Source organism: Setaria viridis, chromosome 5, assembly GCF_005286985.2.
Source record: "Setaria viridis chromosome 5, Setaria_viridis_v4.0, whole genome shotgun sequence".
Classification (NCBI taxonomy): domain Eukaryota; kingdom Viridiplantae; phylum Streptophyta; class Magnoliopsida; order Poales; family Poaceae; genus Setaria; species Setaria viridis.
In genome coordinates, this window is record NC_048267.2 from 27,937,592 (window position 1) to 27,956,395 (window position 18,804).

Here is an 18,804-nt window from a genome sequence, read left to right on the forward strand (position 1 = left end):
CTGCCAATTTATGTGCCCCTGCCCTCCTTTATATACTCCAGGGGGTAGGATTACTAGTCGGTTACAAGGAGGAGTCCTAGTATAATTACAAGTTATGATTCCTACTACGATAACAGGGGAATCCTATTAGGAATCTGTCTTCTTCCTTCCTTGCGGGTACTGGGGATCTATCCCTGATAAGCCCCCGAGTGCTTAGTCGAATGTAGCAGTCTTCGAGTACTTTTTAGATCCTCACTGAGTAGTTTTAGTGCTCGTCGAGTACTTTGTCTGGCTGAATCTTCAAAGTTCCTCAAAGTTTCCATGAGGCTATGGTGTGTTCAAGCCCTTGATCGTCTTGATTTTATAATCTTCATCTTTGGAATATGATATGGAGGGCGGTGAAAGTCGCACTCCATATGGAGTAGCACCCAAGCTTTATGTTGAATCGAAGAATCAGGCTGTGGGTTAATAAAATCTTGAATCTTCTTTTTTCATCTTGAAAAAATCAACTGTTGGGTGTAGCTTATTGGTTGGTGGGGGATCGCTAGTACCCGCAATGAAGGAAGAAGATGGATTCTTACTAGTATTCCCATGTAATCATACTAGGAATCATACATTGTAATCATACTAGGACTACTCCTTGTAACCGACTAGTAATCTCGCCCCCTGAATATATAAATCTCGTGTCAAAATACAACTCCTAACTCGGATTAGGCTAGTCAAACCGGTTAGACCGCCCATCCAAACCGGTCTGACCGGTTTGCCAAGGGCTAAATCTTGTCAGAGCCATAACTCTCTCATCAGGACTCCAAAATTGGTCGTTCTACATATGCATTTCAATCGTATCGACGAGATCTATGCAATGGTGAAGTCTAATCAAATATTTGACAATATTTGTAAAACCGGTCTGACCGGTTTGTGGACCGGTTCACCCAGATTCAGACAGCAAACTCCTATAATGCCAATTTTGATCTCGAAGACATGCCCCCTGGTTCTTGGTACATCTTGCGTACCAAGAAACATTTGTTAGAACCAAAACTGCATAGGAACATTGTAGAGCACAAGTGCATCAACCATGTTCCACTTTTGAGGATGATAGTATCTATCAACCATATCACTTGATTCTGCCCAATATGAAGAATTCAACTTGCTGCTGCTGTTTATACATCTTGTGTGAGTGAAACAAGCCTGAGTACACACTGCCTCAGTTGTGGATTCTTGAAATACTAATTCAAAGTCATTCTCACACTTGCAAGCTATTGTGAATGCATAAAGCGACCAAATTGCTATAATGTCAATTGGTCTTTGCAATACCTCTCAAATTGAGAATGAAGAAAGATAAAATGATTCAATATCACATCCATAAGTTTATCTTGATAAATAAATTAAGGTGAGTAATCAGCCCAAACGATGAATATGACACAATTACTTTGGAATTGATGATGGCCAGATTACTCTTGAACACCTCTTGTTCGTTTTCACCTTGTCTTTCAATGCATCTTGGATTATGCAAATATCTAGCAACAAACTTTCTCCAACTACTAACCTCAGCTTCACCACATTCTGAAATTTTGATAACCAAATTAGCAACCATACTGGTCAGACCGGTCTCAATGGCGGTCAAACCAGTTTGTTCGAGATGTGCCCTCCGGCATTTGCTAAACACCGGCATCTCTCATGTAAATGTCTTATTGGATATTGCAGCCTGATGTTCATTGTTCCAGAGTGCTGATCCAACCCAAGTCGCTTCTTCATCTCCGGGTTTTCATGTCTAGATACATGATGCACAACAAAGTCAAGTTGATCCACTAGACATCCATTAAGACAAACATCTAATGACTCATTTAAACATAAATACTTGTTGCACCTCCAGCAATGAGTCATCAAACACTTTTGCATGCTTTCTTCCCAGGGATCACAAAATCTCTAGCCTGAATAGAAAGATTTCATATTTGGCTTGATCATTGATGCTAAGCACTCCAACCGGCTAAAGGTCTCAAAACAACACCATTTGGTGAAATAAAGACATCACCAATATTTTGAAAACACTTTGTAATCTGATTTAGTAAATACAAACTCCATGGTGGGAAACTACTCCTTTTGCTAATATCTTGCCCCCCGAGCATTAAAACCACCAATAGGATCATAAGTGATCTCTAATCGGGAAGTTATCACTTTAGGACGATGATCAAAGAGATTCATCAGCCATATATGTTGCCAATGATGATAACAAGTTATCATCCATCATGAATCCATCTATAAGAGTATGCACAACCGAAATAAAAGAGTAGATATATAAAAAACCATTTCTAGGAACTAAATATTTTGATTTTTGGAAATTAATAGCAACACCTATTGCTATTAATCAATATATATATATAGCAATTTGGTGATAATCCTCTATAATATAAAGACCCACATGACCAAGGATCAAAACAAGAGTGTGAGGGATAACCAAACATACCTAAGGATGAATTCCAAGGCATAGGCATATGTGGCATTTGTAAAGCAAATGGATGATGTAATGACCAATAATTTTGATGATTTGGTGCAAACCTCAGTTTTGGAGATCATCTTTCGTACCTTTTCTTCCCCTACAATTCCCCTTCAACTGTGCTGCACCTTTTGCTTAGGCATCGTCCTTGTTTTGAATTTGAATGCTCCCTTTAGGAACCCATGCCATGCCCTTCTTTCTCAGCTCTTAAGCACTAAGCTTTTGTGGCTTCTTCTTCTGCCTATTCAATAAACCAAGTCGATGGCTTGGCTTTGCTTCAGTTTTGGACAACAGCACTCTTTTCTTGTTTTTTGGTGTTTTCAACTTATTTTGTTCAGATTTGGTACTTGGAGAATCAATGGCTGATTTTTTTCCTTTCCTTTGCCATTAGTGGCCAAAGTGCTCAGCACGTTAATCGGCTTTTCACTAATTGAATTCAGATCTGAACTCTTATCTTTGCGACCATCTCTTTTCACTTGATAAACTTGCTTGACAACATTTTTCTTGTTTTGAACTCTAGACCAATCCTTGTGCTCAAAACGGTCATTTTCAACATATGGCTGCCTTGCACATGATGGTTCTCTTGGTGCTGCATACTCTACATGATATGGTCTAAAATATGGAGTATGTGTCCATGGATCATTCCACCCCCCATGATGAGTAAGGATGAAAACTAGTGGGATGTGGAGCACATGGAACTAGCATTGGTGGCCCAAAAGGAGGATATGATGAATGAGACCTTTCTCCTTGACAATTCCAATCTCCAGAATTATGTTTAGAAGGCAATTTTGATGGTTTAAGATCATTTGACCGATTAGCCCGCTTGGCATCATTATCTTTTTGACATTTAGCCAGAAGTTCATCGAAAGTGAGCTTCGGCTTTTTACCATTGTGCTCAACACGGTCTCTACCTCCATTCACCACCGGACGCTCAGGTCTCAACATTTTTAAACTTTTCACACTTGAACCAGTCTGACCAGTTTGGGAGACCAGCCTAATCTGTTGGTCCAAACCAATCATATCTTTTTGCCCAACCGGTCTGACCTATTCACCTAGCACAGCAAGAGTAACAAGTTCTTGATTTGATGGAGAAAAATCCGTTAGCCCCACGGTAACTTCTGGGATTTTGATAGGCTCATCGTCCTCAATAGTTGTTTGAACTTGCAATTCGTGGACGATGTCCTTCTCATCACATGGGAGCCTCAAATCTTTCTCTTTGGCAATTAAATTTGGATCTTTAGATGAACCGGTTGATGCTAACCAATTTAATGATCATTTTCCATCAAGACCAATTGTAGCCAACTGGTCATCCTCTTGTGTTTGAGAAAATCCCAATCATCCAGTATTAATGGCTGATTATATAAATTGGCAAAACATATTGTAATTGCTAGTATTATGATAAATGAATTATGCCACTTGCAATGCTCTCGATCTTCTAATTCGAGAGGTGATAGAATAACTTTGTGATAAAATAGCTTAATAAAATTATTCTCTAGCAAGATATCAAATAAATCATCACACAAAGTCAAATCAAAAGTATAATTTATTTTCTCTAACTGATGCTTTCGAGGCGAAGGATTTAAGGCCAAGCAAGCAAATGGTTCAGATTTCTCACCGATCCATTCAACTATACCTCTCCTTATGCTTCTCATACCCGATGCTTTAGAGCTTATCACTATATTAGTATCAGATTTCACAATGACTCTTGGTTTTGATCTTTTGCTTTTAAAATCTAGAATGACCATAAGCAAACCATGTAGAGAAAAACTTTGGTGATGATGATGGAGAAAATTTAAATACCAAAGTATTACTATGATCAGGCTTTCTAACTTTCACAATGCATTGGCTGAGATAATATGAAGGCATACTACTACTAGCAAATAAATTACTATCCTCAATCGATCTGTTGGAAATATTTATGATAGAATCACTAATAGATAAATTAACTGAAGATATATAATCTGATTGAGAATTACTTGCAAAGCATACCTTTTCAAATATATTGGAGAGATGAGGAACCTTGATGTGGATGATATCATACTTTTCCTCTTGACAGCAACCCACAGCCACATGTTGTATGGACCGGCCAGACCGACTTATCATACCGGTCAGACCGGTGCTCCCAGGGTTGCTGGAAATCACCTTGTGTTGACGTGCAATGTTTCCTTCTTGCCTCCATTATCATGTTTTTCACCAGTTTGATGTTCTAAACTTTTCGCAGCCAGAACTTGTCGTTTAATGATGCGATAATCACTAGAAAAATGCATGACACCTTCGGCTTCAAGAAAATCAAATATAGTTGTTTTCTTACGTTTGACATGGCTCTGTACAACTAAACTTGTTTCTTTCGATACAACATATCCAGAATGTCTATTATTTGGTTTAGTTGTTGTAATAACCGAACTATTGCTTAAATCTGAATCATTCTGTTTCTCATTATCAAGTAACAAGACAATAAGCTTTTCAAGTTTAGATTTCCTCTCTCTTATCATTGTAGCCAAACCTATTTTAATGCTAGCAATTTCTGCACACCAAGCATCAGAAGTAATTTGTTATTGTGATGTAGAAACATATGCTTGAATTAACTTGTGGAGGTGCATATGTCCTTGCTGAATTTTCATTAATTTGGCTATAGTTATTAGAAACATTCTGAGCCAAATCATGATTATTAGCATTTGCATACCTTGTTGAAAAAGTAGGTTCAACCTCCACTCTAGTAGCATGTTGTGCAGCATATGATGGTTGAGAATAACTGGCCGGATAGCTAGAATTAGCATGGCCAATTTTCTCATTTACCGACATGTTTACTGAATTCTCACTAATTTGGCTATAACTATTGTTAGAATAAAGAGCCAAATTGCGAGCATTGATATTATAATCCATGGTATTGTACACAACATTTATGTCACAATCTTTCTCATTAGCCTTTCTAAACCAGCGGCAGAAAATCTGATCTAACTGAGACCATGTGCGAATAAAATTTGGTGACATAGTAACAAATCAAACATAAGCACCACCATACAATAATAAAGGAAATAATCTTAATCTCAAGATCTCATTATAACTAGATTCTCCACATTGTATGAGAAATTACTTTATATGTTGTACAACTTTTTCATCTTTTCCAGAGAATTTAACAAAATTAGGTATTTTAAAACCATTGGGGCGCAAAACTGAATTATAATGCTTAGGGTTTGGACTTTGATATTTTGTGTCCTTAGTTCTACTTCAAATTAGTCCCTTAATATGCTTGCCAATTGATCATAGGTTTGAGGCTACATACAAGGCTCAAAATAATTGATCGAACTCACCATGTTAGTTTGGTCTTGATAATTACCCTTCAACTCTTGCACTTGTTGCACAGCCGATGTTTGAGAATAATGTTATATGTTGCTAGTGGTATTAAAATTTAAAGTATGCATATTATTTGACAATGGCTTTTGCATATAACATTCAGAATTATAATTTGCATAAGTAGAACCATCTAAATAATTATTAGCCGATGCAATATGCCTACTAGTATCATATCTAGCAACATCAACATGAGGATTTATGGTACTTGAAAAATAATTATTAGGAACATGTAATATATTTGCAACTTGTAACTTGGGCTCACTGTAATGATATTGTTGTGGAGTATAAGGATAGCCTGTCATGATAGGTCTTGATACTTTTGCTCTTGTGGTAAATAAATTCAGATATTCTTGATAATCCAAGCAACCAATGACCAATACTTTGCTTCTCTTTTAATCTTCAGTATGTAGCAGCAAGCAAAACACAATGCAATCGGCTTGAGCAGCCTGATGCAATGTCACAAGTATAGATGCAATCGGTCCAAAAGACCAGATGCAACAATAGTGGCGAATTAAAATGATAGATCAATTACGTAAATAGCTAGGGTTTAATAGAACGGTTTGAGCAACCAGATCTTTCTTACCCAGCGGAGTTGTCAAAATGTGTTGGTGTAAATTCGGGGCCAACACACGAGAGCACTAGAGCGTGCGGGTCGCGAACGGACAGAATGGCAGTGATGCTGCCTAGACCGGTCCAGCAATCCGGTTAGACCAGTTCTTAGGGTTTTGCCTGCATCGATCGTTCGAGGGGATAACTACCACACTTACATAATGGAGGACGGCTAGGTTTGCGAGCAAACCAGCAAAGGGATAACCAACACACTTACGTAGCGAAGAACGACTAGTTTACGAGCAAACTAGCAAATGTTGTCGAAGCTCTCGCCCGGGAAGGACCCCGTCAAGGCGTGGACGTCGCCGGCGTGCCCTAGGTCGACCAGCAAGCCTAGGGCACCATCTCTGGTTGTGGAGATCAGTAGATGAACAGAATGGAGGTTGAAAAAGGAGTTTATGAGATAAAAAGTAAATGCATAGTAGATTGATTCGATTGGGTTGCCCTCAATCGGCCTTGGCCCTTATATTTATAGGGTGGGCAGGTCTTGCCCTAGTAGGAGTCGAAGGTTATACAAATCCCGTGTCAAAATATAACTTCTAATACAGATTAGGCTGGTCAAACCGGTCAGACCGCCCATCCAAACCGGTCTGACTGGTCTACCTAGGGCTGAATCTTGCTAGAGCCATAACTCTCTCATCCAGACTCCAAATTAGACGTTCTACATATGAATTTCGATCATCTCAACGAGATCTACGCAACTGTGAAGTCCAATCAGAGATTTGATAATGTTTGTAAAACCAGTCTGACCGGTTTGTGGACCGGTTCGCTCATATTCAGATAGCAAACTCCTATGATACCAATTTCGGTCTCGAACACTAACAAAATATGAAGGCACGACAATGTCAGATTGGTAAGAAGGAAGAATATGTCGCTATGGAAGCTTATGTCTTGGAATGAAATTGAAGCACGCAGAAATTATGCATCGACTAAATGTAGAATAAAGTTAAGAAACTTAGAGAAGTCAAAAAATTATCGTAATGTCATTTTGATTTAGGTGGATTTTTTTAAGTTTGATCCGGAACTGGAGCGATGGAGCACAACCTCGAGCTCAAACCAACACCATCCATCTTCTACACCTCCGCACCTCTACGTCAATACTCCTGTCGATGGCGCGAGACCAGACCAAGTTAGAGTTGCGGGCAACAATGAGAATTGGGAATTTTTCATCATGTCATCAATAAAAATTTGCATGGCAGTTTATTTTCACCCTCCCCTTCATGCAAATACCAGGCATACACTCTTCCCCCTGAGAGCTCACCGTCCAACGTATCTAAATACATCTCCGTGGCAATGTTTGGACCGTAGAAGGTGTCATGATGTTGCATCGGTTTGAGTAGTTTAAAAGTTGGTGGACCAATCTGCACCAACTGATATGTGGTTGGTACAATTTACTTAAAAAAATATTTAGCTCTTAGTCCTTTATGTATAGATCCCAACAAATATAAAGTGAAATATATATAGTATCCCAAAACAATTCAAACTATAACGTAGCAAAAAAACTTGTGATTACTACCATTTTATACATATTGCTACTAATCATTTGTCAAACTAATTGTTGATACAATTTCAAATTCATATCTTAAAATAGGTGCACATAGCATAAAAAACGAATAAGAAAAGTGACATGGCTGCCCCCAAATTAGCAATTCCTAGTTGGTGTACGTGTACTGCCTGTGATTCGAGCACCTGTCTAAAACGGAAAGAATTTACCCATTTGCCATTCGGAGCAATTCGCCTGCAGGCTGCCCGCAGCCACACCTTCCAGAACTTTCCCTAGACGCTCTCCCTGGCGGAGGTAGGAGGACCCCTCGAGAATTCAAATCCCATCCCAAAATTTTCCAAGCAGAAGCAACGACCGCCGCTTCCCTCTCCACTCCTCCTCCGCGCCTCCCTCCAAAACTCGAATCGAACCTAGCGAACCTCCCCCACACCAAATCCCCCAAATCCGGAGGCATCCGCAGATCGCCGGGCCCGATGAAGACGGTACGTCGCCCCTCCCTCGATCCCTCCTCTGCATCACTCGCATCCCCTTGCTGGATTCGGCCCGATTTCCTTCTCCGTTCTCCGTTCGTGCCGGGCCCAATGACGACAGTAGGCCGGTGAATTGATTGGCCTAGGTTGGTGCAGGCGGGGGAGGAGGCCGCGGCGGCAGGCGAGGAGCTGGAGCCGCTCTTCGAGTACAAGCGGGTGCAGCCCACCATCAGCTTCCACTTCGACGGTATGCATCGGCGTCGCGTCGTCTCCGTGGGCTAGGGTTTTGTTCGGGCGAGTCGCTTTAACGCTGTGTTGTTTTCGATGTGCAGACAGCGACTTGGAGAAGGCGGACATCTTCAGGCACTGCAACAAGCGCCCCCGGGTCGACGCCGACGCCGCCGCGGTGAGTGCGCGCGAATTCGATTTCAATTTGAGGGGCGCGTTCTGTTCTGGTGTGTTGATATACTGTTGCTGGTCCGTGTTCATTAGGAGGAGGGGGGTAAGCCTGACGAGAAGGGCGCCCCCGCCAAGGTGGTTGATGTCGACGAGGACGAGGAGGATTGGTTGCTCCCGCCGCCGCCCAAGGCCGCGTTCAAGCCCCCAGCAGAGGAGGACAGCGCGTTGCGGGAACTGAGGTATATCCATTGGGTTTTATTCAGAACCTGTATTGCTAGTGCACTCACATTGTTGCCGGCTATGCCCTTTGTGGTGCAATGTTTCTGTTGGGTTTATTTATTACAGAAAGTGAGGCATGCCAATCTCATTAGATGCAACCTTACTGAATTAAAATTCACTAATAGTTATTCTATACTTACCTTGTCTTAATGAGAATGCATTGGAAGGGGACAATATCGTTGTTGTTTTTTACCTGTCAGCATCCTTCCAAACCATGGAAACAATTGCACGCAATATGATTTATTTAATGAAATCATGCTCAGAATAATTTTTGGTTTTACATTAGAAGAGTGACCTGGAAGAATTTTGGAGCATTTTTTTATCTGTTCCAATGCCACAGCAAGCAATTTATAGATACTCCTGTGTCATTGCGGTAAAGATGTTTGGTTCTTTTTTCTTAGAAAATGTGGATGCCTAAGGTGATTGCCACCTGACAGCCTTATAGTCTTTTAGAGCACACTGGAATTTGCGGTAAAAAGCTTGCACATTTTAGGTTTTACTAAACAGAACACTGAAGTTCAAATGAACTCCTGCATCTAACTTTTCTCTTTACTATTGCTGTGGGGCATTCTAGTCATACATGTTTTCAAGTTCATAGCTTTAGCATCACAATATTGTTGTTGCTGCCCACTTACCATCACTTGAGTTTTCACAATTTGCAGATTAAAGAAACAAGAGTTTGCAAAGTTTGCTGAATCAGCACACGATATATTGCAAGAGTTAGATGCTACTACCAAGAAACAAGTTGGGCCCAAGGAACCACCTGAACAGATAGTTCTAGATGAGGAATCTGAACCAGAAGTAGAGAAAGCCAGGGGAAAGATAGTCATATCAATTCAAGACAAGGATGGGAAGCAACAGTTCCGTGTATACAAGGTTATCTTATTATTATTTTCCATGGGCTACTGTTGCTATCATTCACAATTCAGCCCATCCGATATATAGCTTTGATACCAGTAATAGGGCCCTATGCTACATTAGTTCAGAGTCCAGGTCCTTCAACAGATGGTCACAGCAGTTTGGTCTATTCTAGATTCTAACTAATGCACATTCAGTTTCGCTGAACAAATGATGTAGTTATGAACCTATATCTTCGCCTTTGGTTCCTGTAACTTGATTATTTGAAAATAGTAGTGCAAAGCGTGTGTCAGCCTAGTTATGATTTTTCATTATTGTTACATTTGACTTATAGTTGACATGGGAGTCCTAAGCTAATATCATGTTTGGTATATACCTGTTCCAGGACGAGAAGTTTGACAAGCTTCTCAAGGCGTATGCCAAGAAGGCCAAACTTAACCCATCCAATCTGGTCTTCGTGTTTGATGGCGAGAAAATTAACCCATCATCTACACCTGAGGACCTTGATCTGGAGGACGACGACATGATTGAGGTGTGCCACAAGCGACGCTGAGGGCTAGGAGCTCTGCTGGTCGTTTTTTATGTCAGTCATAGGCAGACTCAGTTCTCTTTTGCTAGTTCCAGTTATCTTTTGGTTTCTAAAGTTTGTTGTCTATATTCATATAGCAAAGACATGTCAAGTAATTGTATGTAGTCCAGCTTTTGTCCAGTTCCAGGAATAGTTGGTTCCCATTGTTCTGCTCTTTGCTTCAGTGCTGTGAGACGCGGTAAGAACCGTGTACCCTTGCTTCTCCCAAGCAGGGTGCTAAACCTTAGCCCCTAAATCCTTTAGCTCCTCCAAGAGGTGCTAAAATGGGCTAAAGAGGCTAAAATGTGGTCCCAGTTCCGATTATTCCCCAGATGCCCCCCTCTTCTCTCTCTTCTCGAGCTGGCGTTGCCGTTGTTCGGCAAGGCGCGTCCAGGAAGGGACGGGGCAGCCTCCTCCACCCGGCCCCGCCTCCTCTGCTCGACCCCGCCTCGCCTTGCCGGCCCCTCCGCACCCCAGGTAGTTGTAGATGAGAAGCTTCTTGTCGGGGGCGTCGCTCCTCACCCTCCAGCCTCCTCCGCCCGGCAACGCTGTCTCCAACTGCGAATACTTCGATGACGAGAAGCAGCAGCCGAGCCCCGTCTCTGTGTTGGAGCCGCACCCGTTCGAGATGACCTCCCACGCCCATGGCAAGCTGTCCGCCGCCGTCCAAGAACGCCATGGACGTGTTCCGGGAGCTCCTAGACGTCGCGGTGGCCCTGACCCGGGGGCCCCCAGTGTGGAGGAGGCCGCGGCGCTGTCCCCGCGGATTGCCAGGATCCGTATCGACCTGGCGGAGATCGGCGGGAGGGTGAGGAGCGACGCCCGGAGGTGATGAATCGATCGAGCTCTTTGACGATTTCGCTGGCGCGGTGAGGGAGGGGAGCTTGGCCGCGTGGCCATTGGCTCGCGGCGGGGAGGGCTCGCAGGGCCGCCATCGTGCGAGGAGGCCGGCGCGGCTGGGGAAGGTAGGGAGAAGAGCGAGAGAAAGGGAGAGAGAGGAGGGGTATTGTTGTCTTTTGTCAACCAAAGTGCTAAAGTTTAGTCCCCCACCCAAACGCCTCAAAATGCTAAAATTTAGCACTCCATTTGAGGAGGCTAAACTTTAGCCCCTTCCTTCCAAACAAGGCCTGAAGCGTTTGAGATATGCTGCTGCGTTGCATGCACTTTTTGTGACGGGCCAGACACAGCTGCAAATGCATCATCAAACACACATTTTGGCAGTGGTCCTTGGTAACAAACCTGCAAAGGGTTTATACAGAGAGACAGCCTTTTTCGGAGGCGGCTGCTGGATATTTTCCCTCGCGAGGTTGAAATCTCGGATGAGTAGCACCATCCTCGCGAATGATAAAATTGGATTGGATGTATAGACAGAAGATCCCACGAAACATAAAATGTTATTGCTGCACACCTCAAACACCTTAACACTTCAGGCAGCTATCCTTGTTTATGCTCCAGCAGCGCACTTCACAATCACAATCAGAGGAGCAAATCATATCTTTATTCTGATGAAAATCAACAGAGATAACAGGCTTCTGATGGCCTGTCAAAGCAAGGGGTAAATCGCCAGTCTGTGTAGACATTGCGGGACCATCTTCTAGCGCACCATTGCCAGAAGACAGTAGCACTCGGAGACAAAAAAAAAAAAAGAAGATAATAATAATGAGGAACATACAATGTCAGCAACTCAGCATCCCAAACCCGCAAGGTTTGTTAAAAGATGAAGTAGCAAGGCGTGACATGCTCCGGCTGAACCTGACACCACTGATCAACAACAAGTGTGCTTCTAGTGAAAGATTTAGGCCGTAAGAGCTCACCATAAAACAAGCTGTACGGAGACAGACGGGACTGAATCTGACATCAGTGATCAGCAACAAGTGCGCTTCCAGTGAAGATTTAGGCCGCAAGAGCTCACCATAAAACAAGTTGTGCAGAGACAGACGAACGGACCAAGGCCTGAGTTCAGGGGAGATTTTTCTTCCGTCCCTTCCTCGTCCCCCTTTCCTTCCTCTTCCTCCCTTTCTTTTTTTCCTTTTTCCCTAAAAAATCAAGGGGGAGTCAATGGGGATATCCATTATTTGTAGAGAGGTAGGGGGCTTGAGCCCCCCTCCCTGGCACCCCTGGACCCCTTGGATCCGCCCATACATAGAGATAGGAAAGATGAGTAATCTAGACTTGTGAAATCATATACAACATCAAGGCCCCCGCGTCTCTCCCCCCGTGGGTGACACAAGCGGCGCCTTAGCTGCCGCCACCAACCCCCCCCCCCCCCTCGTGCCCACCTCGCCGCTGCCAAAGGGGGTCGCCGGAAGCTCGTGCGGCTCCCGAGGATGGCGGCGGCAAGGCAAATCAGCCGGTGTGGGTCTCGTGCGCCAGGGCAAGACGGCGCAAGGAGGCCATGGCCATGCGGTGCGCCGGAGCGGCAACAGCCTAGCAGGGCCGTGGGCGGATCTGGCTTTCCCGCCACCGGATCCGTCGCCTTTCGACCCATTCTGGCACGCAACAGGCAGCGTGGAGAGAGGACGTGCGACAACGGCAGCGGTCCGGGTGGAGGACGGCGGGCACGATGGCGACAGCCAGCGTGGGGGCAAGGAGACCGCACGCGGCGGCGGCCGGCACGGGACGACGTGGGCGGCGACGTTCCAGTGAGGGCGATGGCCGGGCTGCCCCTGGGACGCGATGCTATGGCTACAGGGTCGGCGGCGGTCCGACGAGGGTGCCGGCTGGGCTGCCCCTAGGGCGTGGTGCTCCGCTGGGTTGGCCGGGCCTCATGTGCAGCGAATGCATCGGCAACTGGGCGAGCGATGTGGTGGCCGCGGGATGGCAGCAGGGAGCGAGACGGCGTCCCAGCGGGAAGAGGTGCTGCGGATGGTGATGACCATGCACGGCAACAGCAGCGTGCGCACCGACGATGCGGTGAGGCGTCGCGGTAGCGCAGCTGAGGGGGTCTACACACGACGCGAGGAGGCATGGGGGCGGCGCCGTACTGGAAGGGCTTCTATGGCTACGGTCCTAGGAACGTCGGGCTGGGGATGTGGTATGGATGGGATGCTTCGGGCGAAAGCCTTTGCCGGCGATCTTGCTAGTGGCGATGGCGGTGGCGCCCTAGGGTGTCGTTCTCCCCGTTGGGAGCGCCATCTTGGAGCTCCATCCCTGCTGCATGGGTTCTCTGGGTGAAAATCATGTCCAGATTCTAGACGAGCGATGGCAGCACCACTGGCATCGTCCCCTCCTTGAAGGCGTCGTCTCTAGAGACCTAACTCGGCCTGTGGCATTGCTCATGACGACAACCAAGGGAAGCCATAGCCAGTGGCGGCACAAGGTGGCATGGTGCAGGATGGCGAGCTAGATGGGGTTGCTAAGCTCACGTGGAGGCGATCGCAGATTTGGTGGCGGTCAGGGTTATCGCATCGTTGTCGGTTGGCTGCTTGCAGCAGACTGCGGCGGCTAGCGTTGCTTGGCAACTACCGGTGCGGCGTGGGACTGTGTCGAAGGACGGCGCTTGCAGCAACGGTACCGTGGGATGACTAGGCTTGCAGCGGACTACTCCGGTGTGGTACATCGTTGGAAGACGCCGCAAGTGACTTCTTCGGCTACTGCCTTGGCGGTGAAGGCTATGTGCGCGGGTGGAGCAATGAGGTGAAGTCGGCCTGCGGCGGTGGTTTGGCAGTTCAATGTGCCCTCCATTCTGATGGCGACAATAGAAATGGATCCGTGACATGGAATACCGTGGCGGACGTGGCAAGGCCCCCGCGCGTGGTGTTTTCTTCGAGGCGATGAGAGCGAGGTGTCCAACGGCGGGCATGGCGAGGCCCTCACGTGTTTGTGTTTTCATGGTGGCGACTGCGAAGCAGCCTGTGAGAGATTCAGATCTAGTGGTATCACTCTATCAGATGGAGTGTGGTGTTGCAGTGACACTACGGCGAAGGGTCCCGCATGGTGATGGCTTAAGTGTGGTGCGGTATGCTTTCTCTTAGGTCCTTGTCAACATGGTCACGCCGGGAGATTTCAACGACTACATGAGAGTGAGATTGTTGGAGAGCGCTGCGATAAGGCTTTCGGTACGTCTATCGTTGTCAAGTGGAGTTGTACGGTCGTGTTGATGTCCCAATCCAACCAGTCGTCATTGGCGGTTTTGAGTTGAGTGTTACCTGCGTTGATGTCCCAATCCAACCGTGTGAGAATAGATTGCTTTTTTCTTTTCATTTCATTTTTCTGCCTATGGCCTCCCAGGGCCGTAGTGTTGTATTTTTCTACTAAACTCGCACTATGGTTCGTTAAAAAAATGTGAAATCATTGTTACGGCGGATGACCTACTTTTTTATCGTGACCACCAACAGTAAGGAGTTTGACATAAGACAAAATAGAGGTTCACTTCGACCTTACTAATTTCCAGCCAACGCACTCTACTCATATTGAAGAAAATTATTTGCCCCTATTCTATATATTAATTGAGGGTATTCATAACGTTGAATCACTGCAAGCTGGCTTTAGCATCTGGTTATCGTGTTTCTTTCTCCTCCTTTTCAATCGATTGCTCTCGTGCTTGCAACCGATGATTCACTAGTTTAACCTGAACTTGAGGAATCACTTCGCTCATATGAAAGGCAAACAAGTTTTTTTGAAAGGACTAATATTGTTTTTCCATTTGGCTGCATCACTCGTGCTCCCTATTGTAGGATGACTCGCTCTTCTCCCTTTGGTCAGTGAAAAGTAAATTCTAAATGATCTAATGATCTTTCTCTACGAAATTTTATTTCACTTAGGAAGTGGCAACCATGCTCAAGTTCAGATCTTGATTCAATGGTCCAATGTAACACCGAGGACACAACTTGGGAAGATGCTTCTTATATTCCTAAACAATTTCCTGACTTTCGAACTCGATCCTTTCTCTTAACTCCATTCATTCCTTTTTTTAAGAACAAAGATGAGCTCGAATACAAAGATGAGTTCAGTAAGTTGATTACTTTGTTTGCACTTTCTATCTGCGTAAGAAAAGTATGATCCTTTCCCTCCTCCAACTGGGCGTTTTCTTCCACTGTCTTATTTTTAGCACGTATCACATCGAATGTTTAGATACTAATTAGGAGTATTAAAAGTAGACTATTTACAAAACCAATTACATAAGTGGAATCTAAACGGCGAGACGAATCTATTAAGCCTAATTAAGCCTAATTAATCCATCATTAGCAAATATTTACTGTAGCAACACATTGTCAAATCATGGACTAATTAGGCTTAATAGATTCGTCTCGCCATTTAGATTCCACTTATGTAATGGGTTTTGTAAATAGTCTACATTTAATACTCCTAATTAGTATCTAAACATTCGATATGACGGGTGCTAAAAATAAGTCAGTGGAAGAAAACGGGGCCTCAGTAGCGCGAAAGAAAAATAGATGGATTGAGCGACGGGACAACGTGGATTTAGCCCTCATCTCTACTATCTGCCAGCTACACATCATATATATTAGATCTAATTCTGCACCTCCCCCATCACAAGCAAGACCCAATTCCTATCTTAATAGGAAGAATGTTTTAATTTGGAAATTGTCATACCAAAAGGAAAAAGCAGAGAAGCCATACTCTGGTGCATAGTTAGTGGCAGAATGCTTATTGAAAAAAATAGCGGATTTAGTAATCTCCTGGTACGAGAAATAATTAGTATAGTAAATGGATTAATAAGATTTCTCTCAATTTACAATCAGATTTGGCGGCATGGACAAGTTTAAGGCAGGGGAATGCAAATCCTTTATCCCCTGTTCAGATCTGGGTGTCTGCGTGACCCACTAAATACTTAGTATCATAAGTAGTGTTCGAGTTCACAAGGCTACAATGACAAGCTTCAGCACTTCAGCATCATGTTGAACAACATACAATGTAACAACGACAACCACAAAACAAATAACATGGTTAGTTCTCCAACATTTTCGTCCAACATATAACAGACCGATTAAACTAGTCATTTCCACAGCTTGACAGTTTTATCGAGACTTACTGAGGCAATGTGCCCCGTTTCGCTCGATGCTGCTAGGGCTGCAAATAAACCATCATGTGCATTGTTGAGCGTAATTGATTCGTTCTCCCTTATGTCCCAGAGTTCCAAAGACTGTACGGCATAAAAGTAAAAACCAACCAATGTTATAACCAGAGAGAGAGAGAGAGAGAGAGAGAGAGAGAGAGAGAGAGAGAGAGACTTGCCTTGTAGCAACCAATTACTAGTAATGATGGACAGGTTGGGTGGAAAACGCATGAGTGGAACATTTTCCCTCTGCTATTCAACTCGTGCACAAATTCACCATCATGCCCAGAAGTAAACGACCATATTCTGACTGAGTCTTCACTGACAGAAGCCAGGTAGTCACCAGAAGAATCCCAACAAACTGATTGAATAGTCTTAGAGTGCCCCTATAAACGAACAGAATTTCTGCTTAGATAATCGGACATTAAATCTTGGACAATGGAACTTTCGAAAAAAATGTAAAAAGATCCTATTCCAAACCTATTGAAATTTCAGCATCACGAAAAAACTACAGGGTAAATATTATGGTACTTAATGAAATTGAAATTTGTCATGAACTTATTCTCAATGGAACTTTGGAAACTGCAAACAGTTCAATAACCAAGTTTGTAATGAACCTATTCTCAGTTCAGTGGCATTTAGTAGATTGTTGCAAGAATGACTACGAATGGTATTACTCCTGGAAAAGCTAAAGATAGGGCACGTTATAAATTGCAACACATTTTGACTGTGATCCTTGGTAACAAACCTGTAAAGGGCTTCTACTGGCCATTTGTGTTTCCCCGTCAAGTATGAAGACAGCCTTCTCTGAGGCTGTTGCTAGATATTTTCCCTTGAGAGGTTGAAATCTCAGTTGAACAGCAACACCCTGCGATGAAAAAAACACGATTGGATGTTCAGCAAAAGATCCCATGAAAGATTTTAAAAGCTATTACTACATACCCTGGACACCTTAACACAGGTCAGACAGTTAGCATAATTTGCCCTCCAGCTATGCACTTGCCCATCACTATCACAGGAGCATATCACATCCTGTTTATTAGGATGGAAATCAAGTGACATGATAGGTGCTTGATGTCCTGTGAAAGTGCGGAGTGAATACTCAGTCTGCACATACACAGTTAGTTAGGCGTTGCAATTACTTCTAGTTAGATGATGCATTTTGAGCCTCAGAACGTCTTCTAATGCACTATTGCCATATGACAATAATAGCATTTTGAGAGGAAAAAAAGAACGAAAAATAATGAGAAGCATACATCATCAGCATCCCAAACCCGCAGCGTTCTGTCAAAGGAGGATGTAGCAAGGATCCGTGGCATGCTTGGGCTAAATCTAACATCAGTGATCAGCATCGAGTGCTCTTCTAGAGAAGATTTAGGCTGGAGGTGCTCTGCCGACCACAAGACAGCCTGCGCAGAGTAAGAGCAGGTGAGGTGAGTAATTTAAATGGAGGGTCCTTTTTTTCGTAAAAAAATGGTGAAATCGGATCCGAGCCCTGTGCTGGTGATGACACCTTTTTATCATGGCCACCGGTAGCAAGCAGTTTGCCATCGGATGAGATATCGCAACAAGTAACTTTGCTTCCACTGGCAGTTGCTTTTGCAACCTCACCAAAGCTAAAGACTGCAACAGACAAAATCTTTAGCTGCACATGGTCCTCCAGTGAAGTCATTACAGTGAGGGTGAGCCAGGTATCCTCAGACAGGTCGAGAGGAGAACTTGCCTTGGCTGGAGTCCATGCCGGGTCCCAAATCCAGCAGAGGTTACCACGTCGCCTGGACGCCTGATGCTGAAGCCATTTGGTCTCCGATCCCTCGACCCCTCTCCTGATGGTGTAGGTTGGAGGAGCTCTGGAGCTGGAACCCATTGGGGAAGTCGCCTACGCCTAGTGCTTGTCGGTTTGGATGTGCAGACTGAGAGCGACCTGGAGAGCAAGGCGGGCATCTCCAAGCAGGGCACAAGGAGGCATCATGTCTTCGAACCTGGAAGGCAGACGAAGCCCTTGCTGCGTTAGGGCGTTTGCAGTGCACGGTAAAAGTGAGATTTTAGGTGATGTGTGTATCTAGGAGAGAAGAAATTTGGCGTGAAATGAAAAAGGTATTTGGCCTCAAATGTAAGTTGAATTACATGGCTCCAATCAGACAGTGGTGTTTTTTAAACAAAAAAAATTCTAGCTGATGCTTGAGTTCTGATGAGGAAGCAATGGTGTTCACCGTTGGCGTATTTGGGAGACAAGAAATGGACTTAAAAAATGAAGGGCACCCCCATTCA

General features: G+C 44.3%; 2 protein-coding genes across 2 annotated transcripts; one reads left to right on the plus strand and one right to left on the minus strand.

The window, feature by feature from the left end:
• The first annotated feature begins 8,153 nt into the window (after window positions 1-8,153).
• On the plus strand, window positions 8,154-10,678 carry LOC117855095 (uncharacterized). Its single transcript, XM_034737370.2, has 6 exons — window positions 8,154-8,422; window positions 8,567-8,657; window positions 8,743-8,816; window positions 8,903-9,048; window positions 9,751-9,964; window positions 10,332-10,678. Exons 1-6 carry the CDS (start codon window positions 8,414-8,416, stop codon window positions 10,497-10,499), a joined length of 702 nt encoding a protein of 233 aa, XP_034593261.1. The 5' UTR covers window positions 8,154-8,413; the 3' UTR covers window positions 10,500-10,678.
• Window positions 10,679-16,207: 5,529 nt separating this feature from the next.
• On the minus strand, window positions 16,208-18,543 carry LOC117857001 (transcriptional corepressor LEUNIG). Its single transcript, XM_072293600.1, has 5 exons — window positions 18,047-18,543; window positions 17,790-17,942; window positions 17,476-17,640; window positions 17,282-17,401; window positions 16,208-16,919 (listed from the first exon to the last, which is right to left on the minus strand). Exons 1-5 carry the CDS (start codon window positions 18,398-18,400, stop codon window positions 16,653-16,655), a joined length of 1,059 nt encoding a protein of 352 aa, XP_072149701.1. The 5' UTR covers window positions 18,401-18,543; the 3' UTR covers window positions 16,208-16,652.
• Between the last annotated feature and the right edge of the window lie 261 nt (window positions 18,544-18,804).

What these genes read in the sequence shown, in the direction of transcription:
- LOC117857001 (XM_072293600.1), bottom strand. Translation starts at nt 18,400, where the DNA reads ATGGGTTCCAGCTCCAGAGCTCCTCCAACCTACACCATCAGGAGAGGG. An exon ending in CCGGTGGCCATGATAAAAAG is followed by an intron (nt 17,943 to 18,046) that starts GTGTCATCACCA and finishes TACTCTGCGCAG; the next exon opens with GCTGTCTTGTGGTCGGCAGA. An exon ending in GGGTTTGGGATGCTGATGAT is followed by an intron (nt 17,641 to 17,789) that starts GTATGCTTCTCA and finishes GTGTATGTGCAG; the next exon opens with ACTGAGTATTCACTCCGCAC.
- LOC117855095 (XM_034737370.2), top strand. An exon ending in TCGACGCCGACGCCGCCGCG is followed by an intron (nt 8,817 to 8,902) that starts GTGAGTGCGCGC and finishes CGTGTTCATTAG; the next exon opens with GAGGAGGGGGGTAAGCCTGA. An exon ending in AACAGTTCCGTGTATACAAG is followed by an intron (nt 9,965 to 10,331) that starts GTTATCTTATTA and finishes TACCTGTTCCAG; the next exon opens with GACGAGAAGTTTGACAAGCT.